The sequence below is a fragment of the Dreissena polymorpha genome, chromosome 9 (genome assembly GCF_020536995.1).
Source record: "Dreissena polymorpha isolate Duluth1 chromosome 9, UMN_Dpol_1.0, whole genome shotgun sequence".
NCBI classification, from domain to species: Eukaryota; Metazoa; Mollusca; class Bivalvia; order Myida; family Dreissenidae; genus Dreissena; species Dreissena polymorpha.
The window spans coordinates 775,527-799,595 of NC_068363.1; the positions used below are offsets into that span (position 1 = coordinate 775,527).

The 24,069-nt window shown below is 37.3% G+C and overlaps 2 protein-coding genes across 2 annotated transcripts in view; one reads left to right on the top strand and one right to left on the bottom strand.

Moving 5' to 3' along the window:
* LOC127843701 (RNA cytosine C(5)-methyltransferase NSUN2-like) overlaps positions 1-11,897 on the top strand; it is a 43,178-nt gene extending 31,281 nt beyond the window's left edge. The window contains exons 15-22 of the mRNA XM_052373423.1: positions 674-899; positions 1,996-2,088; positions 3,558-3,690; positions 4,214-4,291; positions 5,134-5,275; positions 7,825-7,867; positions 8,410-8,537; positions 11,726-11,897. Coding sequence (XP_052229383.1) covers positions 674-899; positions 1,996-2,088; positions 3,558-3,690; positions 4,214-4,291; positions 5,134-5,275; positions 7,825-7,867; positions 8,410-8,537; positions 11,726-11,763 — 881 coding nt within the window. The 3' untranslated portion in view covers positions 11,764-11,897. The remainder of the gene's footprint in view (positions 1-673; positions 900-1,995; positions 2,089-3,557; positions 3,691-4,213; positions 4,292-5,133; positions 5,276-7,824; positions 7,868-8,409; positions 8,538-11,725) is intronic.
* A 7,569-nt stretch (positions 11,898-19,466) lies between these two features.
* LOC127844605 (52 kDa repressor of the inhibitor of the protein kinase-like) lies at positions 19,467-22,415 on the bottom strand. Its single transcript, XM_052375002.1, has 3 exons — positions 21,972-22,415; positions 21,508-21,661; positions 19,467-21,129 (listed from the first exon to the last, which is right to left on the bottom strand). The coding sequence occupies exon 3, from the start codon at positions 21,071-21,073 to the stop codon at positions 20,051-20,053; it is 1,023 nt and encodes a 340-aa protein (XP_052230962.1). The 5' UTR covers positions 21,074-21,129; positions 21,508-21,661; positions 21,972-22,415; the 3' UTR covers positions 19,467-20,050.
* Positions 22,416-24,069: the final 1,654 nt, after the last annotated feature.

Consider the following 24,069-nt stretch of genomic DNA (forward strand, 5'->3'; position numbering starts at 1 on the left):
GATTATGCGAGTCTTTTGATTTTGTTCCTACGTCAAGAATCTGGTTGCTATGGCAACAAATAAAAAAAAATAATCTGACAATGGTGGAGCCGGTAAGGGACATATATTGCTTGGAAATAGTCTTGTTATTTGTAATTGTGTAAGTGAAGCACCAGTTAAAAGAGTAGTGCCAACTTTAAATTGTTTGAATTTAATATCTATATAAAAAAATAACAAAACTTTGATTTGGCATCCCATGGAAAACCACTTTTGCAACTGTCATTTAATTCTGTAACAGTAACATTGAATTGAATAGTCACAGCAATAATAATTTGATTCAATGGCTTGAATATTGATATCATGATTGGATATCTGATATGATGTGCAGTTACCTAAGAAAATGATGCATAGATGGGGAGCTGGTGTTTTCTGCATAAGCCCTCGTATGAGCCTCATTTTAGGGAAATACTTTGATGTAAAGTGTTATCTCAGTTTAGCCTGTGCAGTCCCCACAGGCTAGTCAGGAATTATACTTTTTGCCTACATTGGATTTTTGTTAGTAAAGATCTTTTTTAAACAAAAATTTCCATAAAAGTGGAAAGGTACAGCACAGGCTAATCTGTGATGAAACTTTATGCGCTTGCATTTTGCCCAGTTTTCCAAGAATATTACACATATAATAACTTGTTTAAAGAAGATGAAGCTAAAGAGGAGAAAATGGAGACTGAAGAGAAGGCAGAGGAAAAAAAGGAAGAGGAAGAAGAGAAGAAGCCAACGTTCCAGGGGCCGATAAGATGTGACGTGAATGTGTGTGTGGCTGAGATAGAGTGGACCACTGAGATCACAGATGACAAACAGAACAGCACTGAAACGGTCAACGCCTCCAAATATGAGCTGGCACCAATGCAGATCTCCAAGTCGTAAGTGTAGATCCAGGTTAAATGCATGTGGGAAAAGTGATCACTTTCTGTCTAAACTTGTATAACACTTTACACACATACATTGAGCCCGTTTTTTGTTCTCCAGAATTCTGCTAAGAATTTTGTTTCAAGTTATTTAAGAATGACATTTCACAATGTTTTCAGATATGGTAAAATTGAAGCCTGTGGTTGTGTGTCCAACTGTCCTGCAATTTGATTTGATTTCCATACAAGAATTTTTGAATACTGATGTCATTCGTCTTAAAGGTGTATGGCATTTATTGCAGAATTATACTGCTATATACAGATATGCTTCTCCTTAGAGGTGAATGACTGTCCGTACAGGTTTTCGCCATTGATTGCAATTTAATACCACTCATGATACTAGGGCTGTAACAAATACACTAGGTGAGGAATACGATACGTATCACGAATACAGGGTGGCGAATACGAATATTTATTCAGGAAAATGAATTTCAATGAACAAAAGTAATACTGACAACTTGACATAACATTATATAGTATGAAACTATGAGTATTTGTCAATTTGATTAATTGAGTAAGTTGCACAATCATCATCGTAAAGATAAACAAAAAAGGAATTCCATCTGCTAATCCTTTGTGTGTATGTTTCAGCATCAGATCACTAGTATTTACCTAAATAAACATTAAGCAACCATCGAAAGATTTTTCAATTCAATGTCGTAAATATTCAACCGGTGCCCACCATTTTTGTTGATAATCTCACTGTGTAACGTAGTGGGTGGGATAAACATGATGAAAAACGCCGGAATAAGGAGTACATTAATTTTAAATATAGGGGTTTATTGTATGAACCTTCATTGGTAAGGTAAGATAAGATGATTCAACTTTCAAACTCTTGAAACCACGTTGTTTGTATTCGTCAAATATTCCGTTCTGGAGGTGGCGAATAACGAATACGATTCGTCCATAGCCATATTCAAGTAATTCAATGTATTGTTACAGCCCTACTTGATACAGGTGTATGCCACTGTCCTTTCATGCATATGCTTTCAACTCTGTGCCTGTTCTGATACCAGGTATGGTTTGAAGTCTGAACGTTTTCTGATATCAGGTGTATGCCTCACTGGATGCAGCAGAAGATGCAGGAGGAGAAGTTTGGCTACTCTGAGATCAAAGACGCCAACCCAGACTGGGAGGCCATCAAGTGAGTGGGCACCTGTAACAGGTGTAGGCTTGAAAACAAAAGAGCCGCGCTGTGGGAGAACTGGTCTTAATGCATGCGTGTGCAGTGGTTTTCAACATTAGCCTGTGCAGTCTGTTAAGTCTTTTTAAACAAAATATTCCATAAAAGCCAAAAGTGTCATCTCTGCGCAGGCTAATCTGGGACAACACTTTATGCCCATTTAACCAGTTTTCCCAGAGGAAGGCTCAAATCAATTACAATTTATAGGAAGCTCCTTCTATTGGTGTGGGTTATAGGAAGCTCCTTCTATTGGTGTGGGTTATAGGAAACTCCTTCTTCTATTGGTGTGGGTTATAGGAAGCTCCTTCTTCTATTGGTGTGGGTTATAGGAAGCTCCTTCTATTGGTGTGGGTTATAGGAAGCTCCTTCTTCTATTGGTGTGGGTTATAGGAAGCTCCTTCTATTGATGTGGGTTATAGGAAGCTCCTTCTTCTATTGGTGTGGGTTATAGGAAGCTCCTTCTTCTATTGATGTGGGTTATAGGAAGCTCCTTCTTCTATTGGTGTGGGTTATAGGAAGCTCCTTCTTCTATTGGTGTGGGTTATAGGAAGCTCCTTCTTCTATTGGTGTGGGTTATAGGAAGCTCCTTCTTCTATTGATGTGGGTTATAGGAAGCTCCTTCTTCTATTGGTGTGGGTTATAGGAAGCTCCTTCTTCTATTGGTGTGGGTTATAGGAAGCTCCTTCTTTTATTGATGTGGGTTATAGGAAGCTCCTTCTTCTATTGGTGTGGGTTATAGGAAGCTCCTTCTTCTATTGGTGTGGGTTATAGGAAGCTCCTTCTTCTATTGGTGTGGGTTATAAGAAGCTCCTTCTTCTATTGGTGTGGGTTATAGGAAGCTCCTTCTTCTATTGGTGTGGGTTATAGGAAGCTCCTTCTTCTATTGGTGTGGGTTATAGGAAGCTCCTTCTTCTATTGGTGTGGGTTATAGGAAGCTCCTTCTTCTATTGGTGTGGGTTATAGGAAGCTCCTTCTTCTATTGGTGTGGGTTATAGGAAGCTCCTTCTTCTATTGGTGTGGGTTAATAAATGCCTTAATGTCAGTTTGAATTGTCTTGTTTTTATCTTAATAAAATCAATCATTTATGTAAGAAGTTTTGTTTGCTTTGTTTGTGCAATTATAATGTATTAAGTTTATATATAGAAATACAGATATTTTCATCAGCATGAACATTTAATTCATTTTTAAATAAACACTACCGTATTTGGTGTAAAGAATTGGAAGGTTTGATCCTACACCATACTTGTCTTGATCCTACATTAATCTTGTTTTGATCCTACTTTGTTCTTGTCTTGAGCCTACATTGTTCTTGTCTTGATCCTACACCGTACTTGTCCTGATCCTACACCCTACTTGTCTTGATCCTACACCATACTTGTCCTGATCCTACACCATACTTGTCCTGATCCTACACCGTACTTGTCCTTCAGGAAACGTTACGACATCAAGAAGTTTGATCCTACACCGTATCTCCTGAAGTTTGAGGAGGAAGGCAAGAGCACTCAGTACTACTTCTGCAGCCAGAACGTGAAGAATCTCATCCTTCATAATGCCAAGACATTTGTGAGTAGCAGGGACAGTAGCCTAAGATGAGGGCCATTGTTCACCAACCAAATCTTAGACTGAATTCTCAAAATAAAGAATATTGTTGAAACTGTTTTGTTCTCATATTATAAAAACATTAAATGGGACACAAACTTGAATACCACTTTATACACAATTCTTCATTTCAAACCATCTTTTAATGAAAAGCACAATTAATACCTGTATATGTTTGAAACCTAAGCATATTTTCTTGGTTCTAATCATATTCTTTATTCTTCAGTCTAAACATGTGTTGTTGAATTTGGACCTGCTAGATTTACTTCCACGTCTGAACGATTTAGTGATTCTGAAATTGTAAGGCTGCCAACTTTGGCTTCATTGTTAAGTTCAATAAAATATATATGTTTTTGAGTATTCATGTAAACGGGTTATTGTGAAACTTCATATGTGTGTTAAATAAGTGCTATTTACTTTATTGCCTAATTTATTCCTCTACAGTGAACACTGATGATTACATTAATGGCTCAAGGGTTTATTCCAGAAATCCTCCAAGAAGTTTGCTGGTGGGATGCTGTTCATGAAGTCGTCACCTTCAAGCAAGCCAGAGCTGGTCCACTGGGTGAGTCATAACATCATGTACAAAATACTTTCGTGTACTGTGATATTTTGTCTTGCCATTTTTATTGGCTTGAACAGTTTTGTTTGGCCATTTTAATTGGCTTGAACAGTTTTGTTTGGCCATTTTAATTGGCTTGAACAGTTTTGTTTGGCCATTATAATTGGCTTGAACAGTTTTGTTTGGCCATTATAATTGGCTTGAACAGTCCTAGGGGCTGATACATGTGCTTTTGAATGCTTGTCAACTTGGAATCCTAGAGTACAAAATTGCCTACTGTTTCACAGTTTGGGTACTTTTTGCGATGGTTATTTTGTAGTGGTTTGTTGCCTGTCAATATTATAAGGCCCTGCTATAGGACAATGTGGCTTAATGCAGTGCATACGGTGTTGTTCTAGCTTACCCTCTGCAGTCCTGAAAAGCTTACCAGAGAAAACACTTTCCACCTACACTGAACTTTTGTTTAGAAGAGACCACCACCTTTAAACGAACAATTCAAGAAAAGCAGAAAATGTTGTCCCTTATTAACTCTTTCAGTGCTGGAACCGAATTTCGAAGGCCTTTGCAAACAGTTTGGATCCAGATGAGACGCCACAAAATGTGGCGTCTCATCAGGATCCAAACTGTTTGCTATTCTGATAGTATTCTTTGAAAAAAATCGAAGAAAATGCTAGTTTTAGGAATTGAGCTGACGACATTTTAGCAGACAACAAATTTCCCAGCATGCAAAGGGTTAACTTATGCAGACTGGCCAGGCTTATCCTTGCAGCCATTTTACGAATATTCTTAACGCCTGGTATTCTGAGACCAATGCTCTATACTTATTGTTCTGTTTTCATTCCCAGGGAGCTATCGCCATTATGCCTTTCATGCACAGCTGGCTGATCCCTGTGCTCAAGGCAGACCTTGTGTTGCTGCTAGAGAGTAAGGAGCTGCTCTTCACCAAGCTCTCTGACAAAACAAAGAAGGCCCTGGAAGCCCTTGGAGGTATCGCAGGATCTTTGTTTTATTTCAGCTGCAATACTGTGTTTATTTACTGATCTTGTTAAATCCTTACAAACTGAATTTGTAGGGGTATCTTGGAGTCACTAAGTCACTCGTTGTTCTGTCAAGCTGCACATCTGTACATTGTGTTGCAATTTAGTCTCTTAGTTTTCATTATATTTAATTATAATGAAACTTTATAGGTATGGTGTTTATTGTGCTCCCCCCCAAAAAAAATTGGGGGGAGCATATAGTCGCCGCTTCGTCTGTCCGTTCGTCTGTCCGTCCGTCCGCGCTATTTTTCAGCAACTAATGACTGGAATTCAATGAAACTTTATGGGATGCTTCACTACCAAGAGATGTGCATGTTATCAGCGGGTTCTGGTCGGATTATTTTTCTCAGAGTTATGGCCCTTTGAAATTTTCCATTAACTGTACATATAGTGCAATTCTTGTCCGGGCTATTTCTCAGCAACAGATGACCGGAATTCAATGAAACTTAATGGGAAGCTTCACTACCAAGAGGAGATGTGCATATTATCAGCGGGTTCTGGTCAGATAATTTTTCACAGAGTTATGGCCCTTTGAAATTTTCCATTAATTGTTCATATAGTGCAATTCTTGTCCCGGCTATTTCTCAGCAACTAATGACTGGAATTCAATGAAACTTTATGGGAAGCTTCACTACCAAGAGGAGATGTGCATATTATCAGCGGGTTCTGGTAGGATGATTTTTCTCAGAGTTATGGCCCTTTGAAATTTTCCATTAACTGTACATATAGTGCAATTCTTGTCCGGGTTATTTCTCAGCAACTTATGACCAGAATTCAATGAAACTTTATGGGAAGCTTCACTACTAAGAGGAGATGTGCATATTATCAGCCGGTTCTCGTCGGATGATTTTTCACAGAGTTATGGCCCTCTGAAATTTTCCATTGTTCATATAGTGCAATACTTGTCCGAGCTATTTCTCAGCAATTTATTACAGGAATTCAATGAAACTTTATGGGAAGCTTCACTACCAAGAGGAGATGTGCATATTGTCAGCCGGTTCTGGTCGGATGATTTTTCACAGAGTTATGGCCCTTTGAAATTTTCTATAAACTGTACATATAGTGCAATTCTTGTCCGGGCTATTTCTCCCCAACTACTGACTGGAATACAATGAAGCTTTATGGGAAGCTTTACTACCTTTAGGAGATGCGCATGTTATTTGTGGGTTCTGGTTAGATGATTTATTTAGAGAGTTATGGCCCTTGAAATTTTTAAGTTGCTAAACCATCAATCGTATTATTTTGTCCAAAGTTATGTCCCTCATGACATTTCCTTTTATCAGAATATATAGTGCAATATTGTGACAAAAAAAACCTCTGGGGAGCATCATCTGTCCCCGACGGTTTCTTGTTCTGTATAGACGTTCATGGCTTATTGTATTTGTCACTTTGAAGTAGCCAATGTAAATTTATTTTTAACCAGGTTTTCCGAAGGAAAAAACTGGTTATTAGATTGGCAAATGCGGGCGGGCTGGCGGGCGGGCGGAACAAGCTTGTCCGGGCCATAACTATGTCGTTCATTGTCAGATTTTAAAATCATTTGGCACATTTGTTCACCATCATTGGACGGTGTGTCGCGCGAAATAATTACGTCGATATCTCCAAGGTCAAGGTCACACTTTGAGTTCAAAGGTCAAAAATGGCCATAAATGAGCTTGTTCTGGCCATAACTATGTCATTCATTGTGAGATTTTAAAATCATTTGGCACATTTGTTCACCATCATGGGACGGTGTGTCGCACGAAAGAATCACGTCAATATCTCCAATGTCAAGGTCGCCACGACTAAAAATAGATTTTTTTTTTAAACAAACTTACAAAGGGGGTTCATTTTGTTTGTTCATTTCAAAAGTTCAGTTTGAGTTTTCTCCCTTTATCAGATTTTTTTTTCACAATGAAAACCTGGTTTTGTGACAATTTTGTCCCTTGTTATTCACTTAAATAATATTCACATTTACTCACTCTTTTCACCTGCTTACAATTAGTAATTTGGGGTATTTTTCATATTAAAGTACTGTTAAATTTTTTATTGGTATGAAATGAAGTGAAGAAAACAGCCTTAGCTTCACAATTTATTGGCCATAAATATTGAAATTTCCCACATACTTTGGCTGCATGGACCATTTATATATTGGGAACTGATATCATGATGGAAACAATCAGCAAGAATTGTATTTACCATATTGACTTCAGGTGGCTGTTAATACAAAAACATTATGGACCGTGCTCTGTGAAAATGCATGTGCGTCGTCCCAGATTAGCCAGTGCAGTCTGGATTTCTGTTAACTAGATACTTAATTTAAACGAAAAATACAATAAGAGCAGAAAGTGTTGTCCCTGATAAACCTGTGCATACTCAACAGGCTAATCTGGGACGACACTTTACGCACATGTATTTAACCCCCTTTTCAGAGAGCACAGCCCATATATATAAGATTAGAGTATAGTGGTTTCATTCATGTTGATGTCGATTCTTGCAAAATTAGTGTTTGTATTTCAGCCCAAGATGGGATTGTGTATTTCCACTATGAGGCCAAGGGCAAGTAAGTATACAATATAATGTAATGTTCCAGAAAAAAATGAGTTGAGGATATTTGCTGGTGTAGCACATGACAGGACAGTGATAGTGGTTAAATGTTGATTGAAGAAATTTTGGTTTCACTTTGTAAAGAACTTGAATGTAATTGGCTAGATGCCTCGTAAATTTAAACATGATCGACAACACATGGACTATAAATTAAATGTACAGAACAGGTAAATAAATTATATGAATATGGAAATATTCAAAGAGAGTTATCTTAAGTTGAAACAGATTTGTACATGTGTATTTTATAAAAGGAAAGTTTTTTTGGAAACATCAAGTGTGTTTGATTATGAACAGCAGTATCAGCTTGTTTAATCTCAATTGTTGTAATAGTCGTATAATCTTACAAGTATGTATTAAATAATCTTGACATGTTCAGTCATTAATGCTACTTATAAATGATAAAAGCATAATACCTAAACACATATAGAATATTAATAATTAAATGGAAAACAAGTTGACTAGTTCCTACGTTTAAATGAATATGTTTATCAATTTTAGAAATGCAGACCCACAGTGCAATGTGATGTTGAGACGTGAGAAGTTGTCTACGTTTGTGAAGCCGTGTTTCAATTTCTACTTGGAGACAGAGGAGAACCATCTGATGAGGCTGTGTGGAATCACCCCGGGTATAGTCTATTACTGTATTCCCCTCCACTCCCCATAACCTTTATCATTCCATGTATAGCCTACTTTTGTATCCATCTCCCTGAAGCATTCCAGATCCTTTATCTCTCCACGTATTATAGTCAACTGCTCTATCCATCTCCCCTCATGCATTCCAGATCCTTTATCTCTCCACGTATTATAGTCAACTGCTCTATCCATCTCCCCTCATGCGTTCCAGATCCTTTATCTCTCCATGTATTATAGTCTACTGCTCTATCCATCTCCCCTAATGCATTCCAGATCCTTTACCTTTCTGCGTATTATAGTCAACTGCTCTATCCATCTCCCCTCAAGCATTCCAGATCCTTTATCTCTCCACGTATTATAGTCAACTGCTCTATCCATCTCCCCTCATGCATTCCAGATCATTTACCTTTCTACGTATTATAGTCAACTGCTCTATCCATCTCCCCTCATGCATTCCAGATCCTTTATCTCCATGTATTATAGTCTACTGCTCTATCCATCTCCCCTCATGCATTCCAGATCCTTTATCTCTCCATGTATTATAGTCAACTGCTCTATCCATCTCCCCTCATGCATTCCAGATCCTTTACCTTTCTACGTATTATAGTCAACTGCTCTATCCATCTCCCCTCATGCATTCCAGATCCTTTACCTTTCTGCGTATTATAGTCAACTGCTCTATCCATCTCCCCTCATGCATTCCAGATCCTTTACCTTTCTACGTATTATAGTCAACTGCTCTATCCATCTCCCCTCATGCATTCCAGATCCTTTATCTCCATGTATTATAGTCAACTGCTCTATCCATCTCCCCTCATGCATTCCAGATCCTTTATCTCTCCACGTATTATAGTCAACTGCTCTATCCATCTCCCCTCATGCATTCCAGATCCTTTACCTTTCTACGTATTATAGTCAACTGCTCTATCCATCTCCCCTCATGCATTCCAGATCCTTTATCTCCATGTATTATAGTCTACTGCTCTATCCATCTCCCCTCATGCATTCCAGATCCTTTATCTCTCCATGTATTATAGTCAACTGCTCTATCCATCTCCCCTCATGCATTCCAGATCCTTTACCTTTCTACGTATTATAGTCAACTGCTCTATCCATCTCCCCTCATGCATTCCAGATCCTTTACCTTTCTGCGTATTATAGTCAACTGCTCTATCCATCTCCCCTCATGCATTCCAGATCCTTTACCTTTCTACGTATTATAGTCAACTGCTCTATCCATCTCCCCTCATGCATTCCAGATCCTTTATCTCCATGTATTATAGTCAACTGCTCTATCCATCTCCCCTCATGCATTCCAGATCCTTTACCTTTCTGCGTATTATAGTCAACTGCTCTATCCTTCTCCCCTCATGCATTCCAGATCCTTTATCTCTCCACATATTATAGTCTACTACTCTATCCATCTCCCCTCATGCATTCCAGATCCTTTATCTCTCCATGTATTATAGTCAACTGCTCTATCCATCTCCCCTCATGCATTCTAGATCCTTTATCTCCATGTATTATAGTCTACTGCTCTATCCATCTCCCCTCATGCATTCCAGATCCTTTATCTCTCCATGTATTATAGTCTACTGCTCTATCCATCTCCCCTCATGCATTCCAGATCCTTTATCTCTCAACCTATTATAATTACTTCTCTATCCCTCTCCCCTCATGCATTCCTGACCCTTTTTCACTCCAGTTATAGTAAACAGCTATCACCTATTCAGTGTCTGTTGTCCTATGGTTGCTATCACCTATTCAGTGTATGTTGTCCTATGGTTGCTATCACCTATGCAGTGTCTGTTGCCCTATGGTTGCTATCACGTATTCAGTGTTTGTTGTCCTATGGTTGCTATCACCTATTCAGTGCCTGTTGCCCTATGGTTGCTATCACCTATTCAGTGTCTGTTGCCCTATGGTTGCTATCAGCTATTCAGTGTCTGTTGACCTATGGTTGCTATCACCTTATCAGTGTCTGTTGTCCTATGGTTGCTATCACCTATTCAGTGTCTGTTGTCCTATGGTTGCTATCACCTATTCAGTGTCTTTCCTATGTTTGCTATCACCTATTCAGTGTCTGTTGTCCTACGGTTGCTATCACCTATTCAGTGTCTGTTGCCATATGGTTGCTATTACCTATTCATTGTCTGTTGCCCTATGGTTTCTATCACCTATTCAGTGTGTTGTCCTATGGTTGCTATCACCTATTCAGTGTCTGTTGTCCTATGGTTGCTATCACCTATTCAGTGTCTTTTGTCCAATGTTTGCTGTCACCTATTCAGTTCTGTTGCCCTACGGTTGCTATCACCTATTCGGTGTCTGTTGCCCTACTGTTGATATAACCTATTCAGTGTCTGTTGCCCTATGGTTGCTATCAGCTACTCAGTGTCTGTTGCAATATGGTTGCTATCACATATTCAGTGTATGTTGTCCTATTGTTGCAATCACCTAATCAGTGCATGTTGTCCTATGGTTTCTATCAGCTATTCAGTGTCTGTTGCCCTACGGTTGCTATCACCTATTCAGTGTCTGTTGTCCTACAGTTGCTATCACCTATTCAGTGTATGTTGTCCTATGGTTGCTATCACCTATTCAGTGTCTGTTGCCCTACGGTTGCTATCACCTATTCAGTGTCTGTTGCCCTATGGTTGCTATCACATATTTAGTGTCTGTTGTCCTATGTTTGCTATCAGCTATTCAGTGTCTGTTGTCCTACGGTTGCTATCACCTATTCAGTGTCTGTTGCCCTATGGTTGCTATAACCTATTCAGTGTATGTTGTCCTATGGTTGCTATCACCTATTAAAATTCTGTTGTCCTATGGCTGCTATCACCTATTCAGTGTCTGTTGCCCTATGGTTGCTATCACCTATTCAGTGTCTGTTGTCCTATGGTTGCTATCACCTATTCAGTGTCTGTTGTCCTATGGTGGCTATCACCTATTCAGTGTCTGTTGTCCTATGGTTGCTATCACCTATTCAGTGTCTGTTGTCCTATGGTGGCTATCGCCTATTCATTGTCTGTTGTCCTATGGTGGCTATCACCTATTCATTGTCTGTTGCCCTATGGTTGCTATCACATATTCATTTTCTGTTGCCCTATGGTTGCTATCACATATTCATTGTCTATTGCCCTATGGTTGCTATCACATATTCATTGTCTGTTGCGTGTTGCAGGGGAGGAGGAGAGTGATGATGAGATGGATACCATGTAGGTGGGCGGTCCAGTATCGGGCCCCATGCGTCTGAAGGGCGCCATCAGCAGGAACTGCAGGATTTATCATTGGAATAACAAACTCTGTACCTGACCTTCCTGATACAAATCTATGAACAAATGGAATATACAAAATGTATCGTGTTTCGTTTTGCTTTTTTGTTGTTCATAGTGGTAGATATTGTGAAATTGAACACAAAATTAAACATTTCAAGAAAGTTTGAAAGTTTGATCATAGAAATATTATTGTTTTTTTCATTCATTTTCATTTTGCTTTTTAATAGCGGTAAATATTGTGAAATCGAACAAAAAATTAAACTTTTCAAGAAAGATAGAAAGTTTTATCACACAGTTATTCATTGTGTATTGTGCTCATCATGTTGTATCATCATTGGCATTCGTAGATCATGTTGTATTGTTGAATAGAACTTCACACCAGCTTTTTAACTTACATTTTGAAACAATTTTTCTAAACATTGTGTGCTTCTTTTTGAATAAATCAGTACCAACATTTTAAATGTATTGTATTTTGCTTCAAACCCCAGATAAACCAATGAGGCAATGAGTGAAACTATTGCATCGTGTACAGAATTGTGAAGCTGCTGTAACAGATTGACATTCAGTTTGGAACATATCTGCATTGTCATTGTACCAAACAGTGTCTTTTTATGCACCTGCTTGAAATTTCAGTCTGCACATTTGTCCGAATTATCATCCGAAAATTCCTATCTAAGCCTTAACTTTGCCACATATTTAATGATTGTAAATAACTTGGCACAAAATTTGTGACAAATTCAAACCATCACAAGACACTCCCTACCTCAAAGATGAACGTCACACTTAAAAGGTGTTATGTTATCATGCTACAGTATTATCGTATCACAATAAATTGTGATACACATATGGCATATCATGGCAGCCTAATTTGCTCCCTGACCCTACACACAGGACTTATTCTTGAACAAAAAAATCAAGAAAATTCTTAAAATTTGTTTAAGCTATTGCGGTTTCAAATATGAGTTCTTGACATACTTCTGCCTTAATTTAAACATTTTTTTTCTAAGATTAGTTAGTTTTATTTTTTGGCGCAAACACTATGGCATCTCATAAAGAAAAATTAATTAAACATGCTCATCTAATCAAAACGTGATAGAGTCTGGTATGGACATTACCAGATATCTGTGATTTAGTAACAAATACTCTGAGATTATGCATTCAGCTGCAACACATAACAATACACCAGTATCCACCTGCTTAAATGTGCTGTGTGTCATGAAAAAGGCTGCCATAGAAACAAGTACACTGTATTCAACGCTTTGTTTTAGTAAGCATAAGAAAACTTTTTCTACAGTTGACAAGAATATATCGAGGGTATAGTGCCAGAAGTACAATTTTCATAAAGCTGAGAAAATGGCAAAATAAGGTTTTCAACATGCACATTTCTGGTTCTATCATAGTTATGTTATTGAAATTTGGTACATGTTTAAAGTAGTGATATAGTATTTAAATGTCATATTGTCACTGCTTTATCCATTATAATTTAATTAGTTAATGACTTTAAATGTACATACTGCACTTTGGCATACAACGATGTGCTGGTATGTTTCTGGGAAAAATGCTGTAAGTACACTTACTGCATTTGAATTTTATAGGATTTGTTAATATGATAAAGTCGATGTGCATGTAAGTACACATACTTCATTTTAGCACTTATAAAATATGTCATTATTCTGTTTAATTGTACACATACAACACATTGTGCACAACCTCACTGAACGAAATGACAAAATCATTATCTATATACACCATTATTTATTTCAAGGAATACAATGAATGCAATTGTCAATGACACAATGAGTACTAGGATACTGGTTATTTCATCTATTAGACAGACAACTGACATGTTCATATCGCAAACAGTTAATTTGCATCTGAATCCACATCATCTTCCATGATATCTGGATCAGGCAAACTGTCTCTAATTGTGTTGCTGTCTGGAAGAGTTTTTATGTACGCATGTAACTCAGAACTTGCAGGGATCATATTTTTTTCGGTTTTGTCGGTCCTAGACCGATTGGGGTCATGAAAGACCGATTAGAAATCCCAAAAAGTCGGTCCGATTCTGTTTGCTATTAAAATTCCCATGTCATGAAATCGATTAAACAGTGTACATGCTAACACTCCCTTATGACATTCTTATCTCGATTAGGTGTGATAAACCATTCGCTGCAGTCTCTACAAGACCGATTTATTGCACGTCAGACCAAGAATCAAAAACTTGTGAACAGCGGATTAAAGACGCATCCGAAAAGACGCGTCTGAATGCACGCGCTGTAACTAAACAGAACATGCCGATACATTTTCCACCAGCGTAATAATCCGGTAATATAATTATGAATGAAAGTCGCGGATCTGATCGACAGAACAGCCGAACGTTATTTTTATGGGCGGAACTTCACATAAAATAGTACACAAGAAAAATAATATAAATTGAATAAATCTTTAGTAAAACCGTGTTAGAATCGAAATAATTCGTGTACTTTATACTTTGTTATTGAATAACTCACGACCGGAAAATTACATGCGTGGTTTCAAATGCTTCGCTCTCGTGATTAAATCCCTACGCATCTAAACTATCGACCGTGGGTTATTTAAGAAATAATTCGTGTTTGTTATAGTTTGTTGTCGAATAACCCACGGCCGGAAGTTTAGATGCGTAGGGATTAAATCACGAGTGCGAAGCCATAATTTGTTGCAGAATAACCCATGGACGATGTTCTTCTTTGTTTATATGAAATTTGGCACGTGCCGTGTTAGAATTGACAACAAATTATTTCTTAATTATTTGGTTTGTTGTTGTCAGTAGCCAACCTACGCACAGACATTTGTTTGGTTCAGTGCATGTTTGTAAGCTATTATCGAGTCGACAGCAATTTAAAACATCGGTGTAGACTTACACAGATTAATAATATTAACGACGAAAAAAGTCTGATAAAACAGCACACGATAAAACAATGAAATACCAAATGATAAAACCAGTTGAGAAAACTCGTTCCGTTTAAAAAAAGACCTAAGGGAATTTTACTTGTACATGTATTATACCACCTTCATGAATGGCAAAATCAATGGTATATATATTAACGTAATTTGTCATGATTTCGGATATACATTTTCGGATACTTTTCCCCATTTATATCCGGACAGATTGATGTTGCAGGAAAATATGATCTCTGAGTCAGAAGGTATTGTTTCATCGCTGCAAAGAGACACCAAATCTGCCTTTTTATGTCCCCTACTATAGTAGTGGGGGACTTATTGTTTTTGCCCTGTCTGTTGGTCTGTTGGTTGGTTTGCGCCAACTTTAACATTTTGCAATACTTTTGCTATATTGAATATAGCAACTTGATATTTGGCATGCATGTGTATCTCATGGAGCTGCACATTTTGAGTGGTGAAAGGTCAAGGTCATTCTTCAAGATCAGAGGTCAGATATATGTGGCCAAAATTGCTTATTTTATGAATACTTTTGCAATATTGAAGATAGCAACTTGATATTTGGCATGCATGTGTAACTTATGGAGCTGCACATTTTGAGTGGTGAAAGGTCAAGGTCATCCTTCAAGGTCAGAGGTCAAATATATGTGGCCCAAATCGCTTATTTTATTAATACTTTTGCAATATTAAAGATAGCAAAAGATGTTTGGCATGCATGTGTATCTCATGGAGCTGCACATTTTGAGTGGTGAAAGGTCAAGGTCATCCTTCTAGGTCAAATATATGGGTCAAAATTGCTAATGTAATGTAACTTGTGCAATATTGAAGCTAGCAATTTTATATTTGACATGCATGTGTATCTCATGGAGCTGCACATTTTGAGTGGTGAAGGGTCAAGGTCAAGGTCATCCTTCAAGGTCAAACGTCATATAGGGGGACATTGTGTTTCACAAACACATCATGTTGGCACTTGAAATTGACAGCTTTGTAAGGTACAACTGTGGCACTGGTGCTGTCACAGCTTTTGTTTTTCCTTGATGATTTATTGTCATACTGCGAAAGTCGCCATCAAATCGATACTTGAAGAAGATATCATTTGGCTCTGACTTCCTAAACCTAAGCCACATGATCTTCATCCATTGAGCTTTTTGACCTTAAGCATCTACCGCATTTGCAGATAATAGAGAGTTAGCCAGCGGTTTCAAATTAAGAAAGTCAAAATACTTCAATGGTACTACAGTGTATGGGCGCCTTTTTCCAGCCAATCTTATGACACTGTTCCACTGACTTGGAACAAAAACTTCTGAACGTTTTTTTTTGCAGTTTCTATCGCAGCATGGATAGAATCACTCTCCATCTGTGTGTGGCCAGACTCGAGAAATTTATGTACTATAGTTTGGATGTTTGATGTACTATACTTGTTTTTTGTTAAAATGTCAATTTTGACAAAATCTGTACAAGTTTACGACCTTCTGGCACTATACCCTCGATATGTGCATTCCTGTTATTTGCATGCAAAGAATTGGCAGAAAAAACATCTACAAACTACCAACTGCAGCAGATGACATATGTAACAAACAACAAAATTAAAATATTGAACACCTGTTTTGCAGCAAACTTATAGTTTAATAAAATAAAGGCGATGTATATCTCAAAAACATTTAGACAGTTATGCTTTTATGAAGTGGCAAAGGTACAGTTGGGGGCATCCGTTTTTTGTGAACACATTTCTTGCTCGGCTATCAAACGATATGCACATTTTATTTCATGTACAACAAAACATGTACATTTTTAGCTCATCTATTTTTTGAAAAAAAATGAGCTATTGTCATCACCTTGGCGTCGGCGTCAGCGTCGGCGTCCGGTTAAGTTTTGCGTTTAGGTCCACTTTTCTCATAAAGTATCATAAAGAATGCTATTGCATTCAAACTTGGTACACTTACTAACTATCATGAGGGGACTGGGCAGGCAAAGTTAGATAACTCTGGCGTGCATTTTGACAGAATTATGTGCCCTTTTTATAATAGAAAATTGAAAATTTTGATTAAGTTTTGTGTTTAGGTCCATTTTATTCCTTAAGTATCAAAGCTATTGCTTTCATACTTGCAACACTTACTAACTATCATAAGGGGACTGTGCAGGCAAAGTTATGTAACTCTGACTGGCATTTCGACAGAATTATGTGCCCTTTTTATACTTAGAAAATTGAAAATTTGGGTTAAGTTTTGTGTTTAGGTCCACTTTATTCCTAAAGTATCAAAGCTATTGCTTTCATACTTGCAACACTTACTAACTATCATAAGGGGACTGTTCAGGCAAAGTTATGTAACTCTGACTGGCATTTTAACGGAATTATGGGCCCTTTATACTTAGAAAATTGAAAATTTGGTTAAGTTTTGTGTTTTGGTCAACTTTACCCCTAAAGTATCATAGATATTGCTTTTATACTTGGAACACTCGCAAACTATCATAAGGGGACAGTAAAGGACACGTTGCATAACTCTGGTTGTCATTTTTACGGACTTATGGCCCTTTTTTTAAACATGTTTTTTTTTCATTTTTTTTCATTTTTGGAAGATTATGTAATAAATGACCACACTCCCACACTATACACCTTCTCCACTCCACCCCTCCCTCCTTTGTGATTGAAATTGAGATAGGTCCCTTCACCGTTTAAAAGAAAAATCGATGAGCGGTCTGCACCCGCAAGGCGGTGCTCTTGTTTCAGATTGTTGTTTTCGGATTCTGAATTTTTCGCCGAATTAATTAATGTTGGACATCCTTAATAAACAAATACACAATGGTGAATACACATTCCGTGATAGGGACTGTCTGATCTATAACATTACGCATAGTATTCACCAGAAATTGAAAATTAGTGAGGGCTCAATGGGGTGGGGGTGCACTGCCCTTTATCTTAGTAAGGGACCAGTGTCCCCAGACCCACAGCATAATTTTCCGGATTTTAAATTTCTGACCATTGACAACCCTGCATGTAGATAACCTTAAATGCCAAGTCGGGGATCAAGCACAAGCAGTCATATCATTTAATGACGTTATAAAACCCAAGTTGTAAACCTCTTATTATTCAAGAAATAACTAAACATTAGCATTTTATTATCGTAAACCTCTTATTATTCAAGAAATAACTTAACATTAGCATTTTATTATAACTATGTTTTTATGCCCCCGGTAGAGTGGCATATAGCAGTTGAACTGTCCGTCAGTCTGTCCGTCCATCCAAAAACTTTAACATAGGCCATAACTTTTCAATATTGAAGATAGCAACTTGATATTTGGCATGCATGTGTATCTCATGAAGCTGCACATTTTGAGTGGTGAAAGGTCAAGGTCATCCTTCAAGGTCAAAAGTAAAAAATACAATCCAAGGGAAGTAATAAGCTTTTAAAGGGACAATTTCTAAACCTGCAAAATGATATAATGAAATTGAATTTCAAAGCGGCGCAATAGGGGGCATTGTGTTTCTGACAAACACATCTCTTTTTAAATGTAAATTGACTGCATTTGCAATTATTTGTAATACATATGGTTCTAACATCATGTAGAATCTTATCAATTTTTCGTGATGGAAGACTAACATGATCGTTTAAACTCGGACCATCCAGAATATATGAGTTTCAAGTGATGTCAGGTGGAGCGATTTTTTTCCTTCTTTATAAAGTACCCGTGAAAAGGTACTTTCTCAATTGAAGAACAACTACAAAATACCCAACTGCCGTCTGAAAAATTTCCAAAAGAAATAGAAAATTGCTTCAATATTGTTCCAAAAGTGCATTATCTGCAAGTGAACAAATAAAATGAGCACTGAAACTGAACACTTCAAGCCAAAATGCATGTAAATGGAATATTTGAATTGGTTTGTGCAATGTATACCAAGCAATTAAAATGACCCACTATTCCCTATCTGAAGATTTCACAACACAATTTTCCCAACTGCAGCGTTTTTTCGCGCTAATTATTCTCAATTCGTACGGTACAGGTACTTTCCCCTATTGGGCAAATAAATTGCTGTCATGCACCTTCACAGTTTAGACTCCGCCCACTTGTTTACAATAGGTGGTTCATTCATATGAAAGGGTATAGAAAAATTAACATAATCATAGTTTATATTCACAATAATTCAATACATTTAGTAATATTTTACTCATTGATGTCCGCATAAAACATTAATGTACGAGAAAATGCATGTAAAAACGATTTTATATTGTCATTATAAACTGTTTTAACTGATAACGAAAAAGGTATTGAACACAATGTTTGTCCTTGATATTTATGTGGTTTCCAAAAACAGAGGCGTATCCAGAAATTTTTCCGAGGGGGGGGGGGGGTCTTAACTGGGGAAGGTGCGGGAGGGGTGTCCCCTTCCTTTGTAGATTTTTTTTTAAATGGCACCTTGAAATGATGCGATTTCCTGCTATCTAATCAACATTTTGCATGATAAAAGTGCATGTAAAACAATCAAGAACTTTAGTTCAGACATCAAGTGTGACAGACACACAGACAGACAGACACACAGGGATAAATCAAATGTCTCTGAAACCACTAAAGTGGTCTTTTATCTTTATGACCAGAAATTTTTTAACAGTGTTAGATGTGGACCTCATTTTTTACCTTGTTGCCGTTGTTGGATATCCTACTAGGTCACCCTGTTGGATGTTTTGTTTACAAATTATAAAAATAACATTTTAAGCAACACTCTTTATTTCAAGTTCTATCAAATGTTATTCATTTTGTAACAAAAACAATACAAAAAAATCTTACACATCAAATCAAATCAAAATTTATTTATTGTCGGTATGAAATAACATGATATAACATAAGCTATGTAAAGCTTTTGACCGACCTATAATCAAACAGTAGCAAATTTCAACACATCATAAATACATGGCATACATAAGAAATATTATAATAATAAAACACACTAAAAGCATAACCAAAGCAGTATTTTTATAGCACATTATTAAAATGTAAGCAGAAATATAATATCAGTACTATACATTCACAATTAAAAGCTGTGTAAAAGATTGCTGATCTTGACCCAAGGAAGGGGCCTAACCTACCATAAAAAGAAAAGGTGTAAAAAAGGGCCATAAAATAAAAAGGGCTTAAAGGAAATTATCACCTCAAATCAGATTTAAAGGGAACTGATCAGCAAATTGTACACAATAAAAGCAACAAATACAACAATGATGAATGAAGAATAAAATATCATTATAAAAGCAAAAAAATACAATACTAATGCTGAAGTGATTATACCACTATTCAACAAATGTTTACAACTCAAACAGGATGTCAGGAAGATCCATCCGCCTAGGATGCTTCCGAGCAAACTCTCGGACAACATTGCAAATGTTAATGTCAATGTCCCTATGAATAGAAAGCAGGCACAAAGCGGACAACCTGTCCTGACCCATTGAAGATCTCAGTTTTGTCTTTACAAGTCCTAGGGCACTGATACTCCTTTCACACTCACATGATGTGACAGGGAACACACATGCGATAGACAAAACAGTGTAAATGTTGGGGTACAGCTGTGAATCACACTGTTCAACAGCCCCCTGAAGGGTAGTAGGTGGGTTGGTAACACCTTTCCATCTAGCCTGCCATAAGTGCAACTCAGCAGGCAGGGACTGAGGGGAAGGGAGATCATCAATGAACCATTCAAGGTCACTAGCACTGACAGGAGAGGCGCACATTTGTTCAGGTATAAGCTTCAATCCCATGGCTGCCTTAGTCTGCAAATCACTGAATCGGGTGTCCATTTCATTCACAAAAGTGTCAACAAAGGGAATCGTTGGGTTTCTTTTGTAGTACAATTCGGGTGTTGCTGCTTCGATGTTGTCACGCTTAGTCCGACGACCACACAGTCTGGGTTGAGATGGCTGAACACCAAGATTGTCGGCGATAGTTGAAGCTTCTTGGAACCAGGTGTTATGGTAGGTGTCGATGTTGTCACGGACCTCTTGGAGAGCTTGCTGCACCACACTTACCTGAGACATGGCTTTGACCACATCAACCGAACGACCTTGAAGAGCAACAGTGAGGGGTTTTATATAGGTGAGACAGCGGGTCACAATCACCAGGACAGCGATAAACTGGAAACCAGTAATCGCCATCAAAAACCCAGAGATTTCAGCAGACGTTGTAGACTTTGTTTCATTCTCCATTAACTGAGACATTGCATCAACCATGGCGGGTAGAAAGTCGATAAAGACCTCAAGGGCGTCGTGTCGTTCTACCCAGTGTGTACGGCAGAGAGACTTTATCTTCTGGCGCTTGGACTCGGTGACTTCCATGGCAGCCCGACATTCAGCAAGACAGGTCTGTCATTTCGGCGAGTAGTTAAAGCAATCTGAAAAATAAAAACATGTACCATTACTTATTAAATATCAACAATATTTTACTTAATATATATAAAATATTTATCTTTTTCAAAAGTTTGCATGTTGAATGTAGACTGGAAAAGTTGCTCCTTTGGAAGCACAAACTGTATCCAAGATATATAATAGCATACCTGCTTTAATTGGGTTTGTTCATGAGTGGTAATGGAAAATGCCACACCACTCAACCTATCTTTATATATAGATGTCCAGAGGAGAGTAAGTATTACAGAATTTTAACACATAATGACTCACCTACCCTGATCCTGGGAATACGATAAGACCAGCTTGATACTTTGCATTGGATTATATTTTCATTTCAGTTATAAAAGTAAAAAATGTGTACTCACCCTGTTAACTGTTCCCATCATCGTACGAGTGTGCTGTTGGAAGCATGTACTACACAGCGGTTCAACTGGTGAGCCGTGCACCAAAACGGAAGAGCTCTGGGGTACTGATGCTGGATTCTTGGACCTACACCTTTTGTCTTACCCGTCATGTTACCTGAAATAAAAACAGGAATGTTAAACAACTAGTACAGCGCACCAATAAATGTTCAGATCATGAGGTGCCAAACAAGAAAGATAATTGTGGCTATGCTGGATTCACAGACTCCAATCATTTTAAGTTTGAAACGATTTAGTCAGTTATTGTTAATGGTTTTGGCTGCAATTCCGTGTCAATATGCCCCTCAATATAACAATTAAGTGCTATATCAGAACACATCCTTCATTGTTAGTTTGATTGTAAACTTTTAAAATTGAAACTAATGTATTTTTGAAATTTATTACATTTATAACAATATTGATCTTACCGGCACCATCGTAGCACTGTGACTGCATCATGGAAGGGTCTAGACCAACGTCTGTTAGCACGTCGAGGATAGCTTGGGAGAGAGCCTCGCCACTGGACTGACATCTACAAACCGGAGAAACTCTTCTCGGATCTTGTCAGACTCGTCTATAAACCTGACACAAACGGCTAGCTGTTCCACGTTACCATTGTCACGTACCTCATCGGCAGACACACAGTAGAATTTACCACCAGTTTTTATTTCATTCACTAACTTGCGTTCAACTGTCTGTCCCATAATGTCAAGAAGTTCATTCTGAATTGTAGGACTGCGAAAGGTAGCATTCTTCCCACAAGTAGCAAAGTGTTCCTTGAGAACAGAATCACCTGACTCAACACGAAACTCTATAAGTGATTGGAAATTACCACATTTCACTGATTCATCATCATAATATTTTGAACTGTCAGAATGTTCTGGCTCGCACATAACAACACTGTCTTGGTGATAGACTCAAGAACCACAGCATTCTTCTTCCGTCTGACCTGCAGAGCTGCATCGACCTGCTTATTTACGGGAGCGTTGTTTTTCCTCACACTCATAAACTGCTCACAACATATGCGCGAATCAATGTGGGCTTGATACCCAGTACCCAGTACCCCCGTCTTTTTTTAAAAAGTCCACAGTTAACACATCTTAGCAACCAATTTTGTTAAGAATTAAACCCTCAGAAATCAAACTATTGTCATAATAAATTAAACGAATAAGATGAAAACAAACAACAAATATTATAATAACTAAAATAACTAACATGAATGGTATTTGTTTTGGGGAAAACTAACACTAATACTGGGAAAACTTATGTTGTTACACATTAAATAAAATTGTTGATAAGTTTTATGTTTTACATGTCACTAAATTTCCTGCTCTATGTGAATGACAATAAATGCTTACATTAAAACTCGTTTTGAAAGATATTTCTTGTAAAAGCAAATGTTATTGCATTGACAGATTGATTTCCTGACATGCTGATCAAGCACTGACCTTGATAACTTGGTAAAATGGTTGAATGTCAATTATAAATCAGTTTAACTGACTTTTTATGAGTATATCACTATAGTAAACTTTGAGGAACAACAGCATGCTATAATATATACTAGTGCACAACATAACAAAATAATACTAATTGTTATGTATGAGAACATTTCCTGCAAGTATAAATGCTTTTTGGCAAATTTAAAGATGCACACATAAAATGTAGTGATTTTGGCAGTTCAATGTCAAACTATTGTAGCTGCTTAACGTCTCTGCGCTTTATGAAAAAGTTTATCCAGGTACACTTTGTTTACATTATTGCAAAAGGCAATGCTGCGTGGCTTTAATTCATATTATCCCATGCTGAATTAAAATGTATTAATTCAGGCTAACTGACAGAAAATGTTCTCAAAACAAAAAATTTCACCATACTTCAAAACCAAGGATTAAAAACATTTCAAGACTTTAATCTTCAATTTGCTAATTTATAATGTATCTGCTATTAGAAACAGCTGCTTATATATAGATAGATCAAAGACCTATAGAATGTTTTCTATAGGTCTTTGGATAGATACATGTACAGTGTGATTTTATGTTATCTAAAAACAGACTTTATATTCTGAACTAAAATTGTTTTTGTTTTTTACAGCAGTTCTCGTCAATTAGTTGAGTCACAGAGAAATATAAAAACAATTGCAATAGATGTAACAGTATGATGTATTACATAACCGTTCTGATATTCACATAAATTCTTTGAACTACTGACAGTACTGTCTTTTTCGACAATTATCTAAATGGCTGGAAAAACTATTTGATTAACTTGAATAAATACTCTTATAAAAAAGAAAATACATTTTAGATGATTATTAACGGAATGCAATGCCAGCTTTAGAAAATGACTGAAATCAAAGGACACCCTGTCGACTATTGCCGAAGACTAATGAGTCACTGGTTAATAATTTTGCATTATATCACGATTTATAACAATTGCACATTGTGCACAGTATTTTCGACAGGCTGTGCATTGTCTTTTCGTTATATCCCCGTACAACCATTTTCGGATCCCCTAAATGGTTTTCCATAAAAA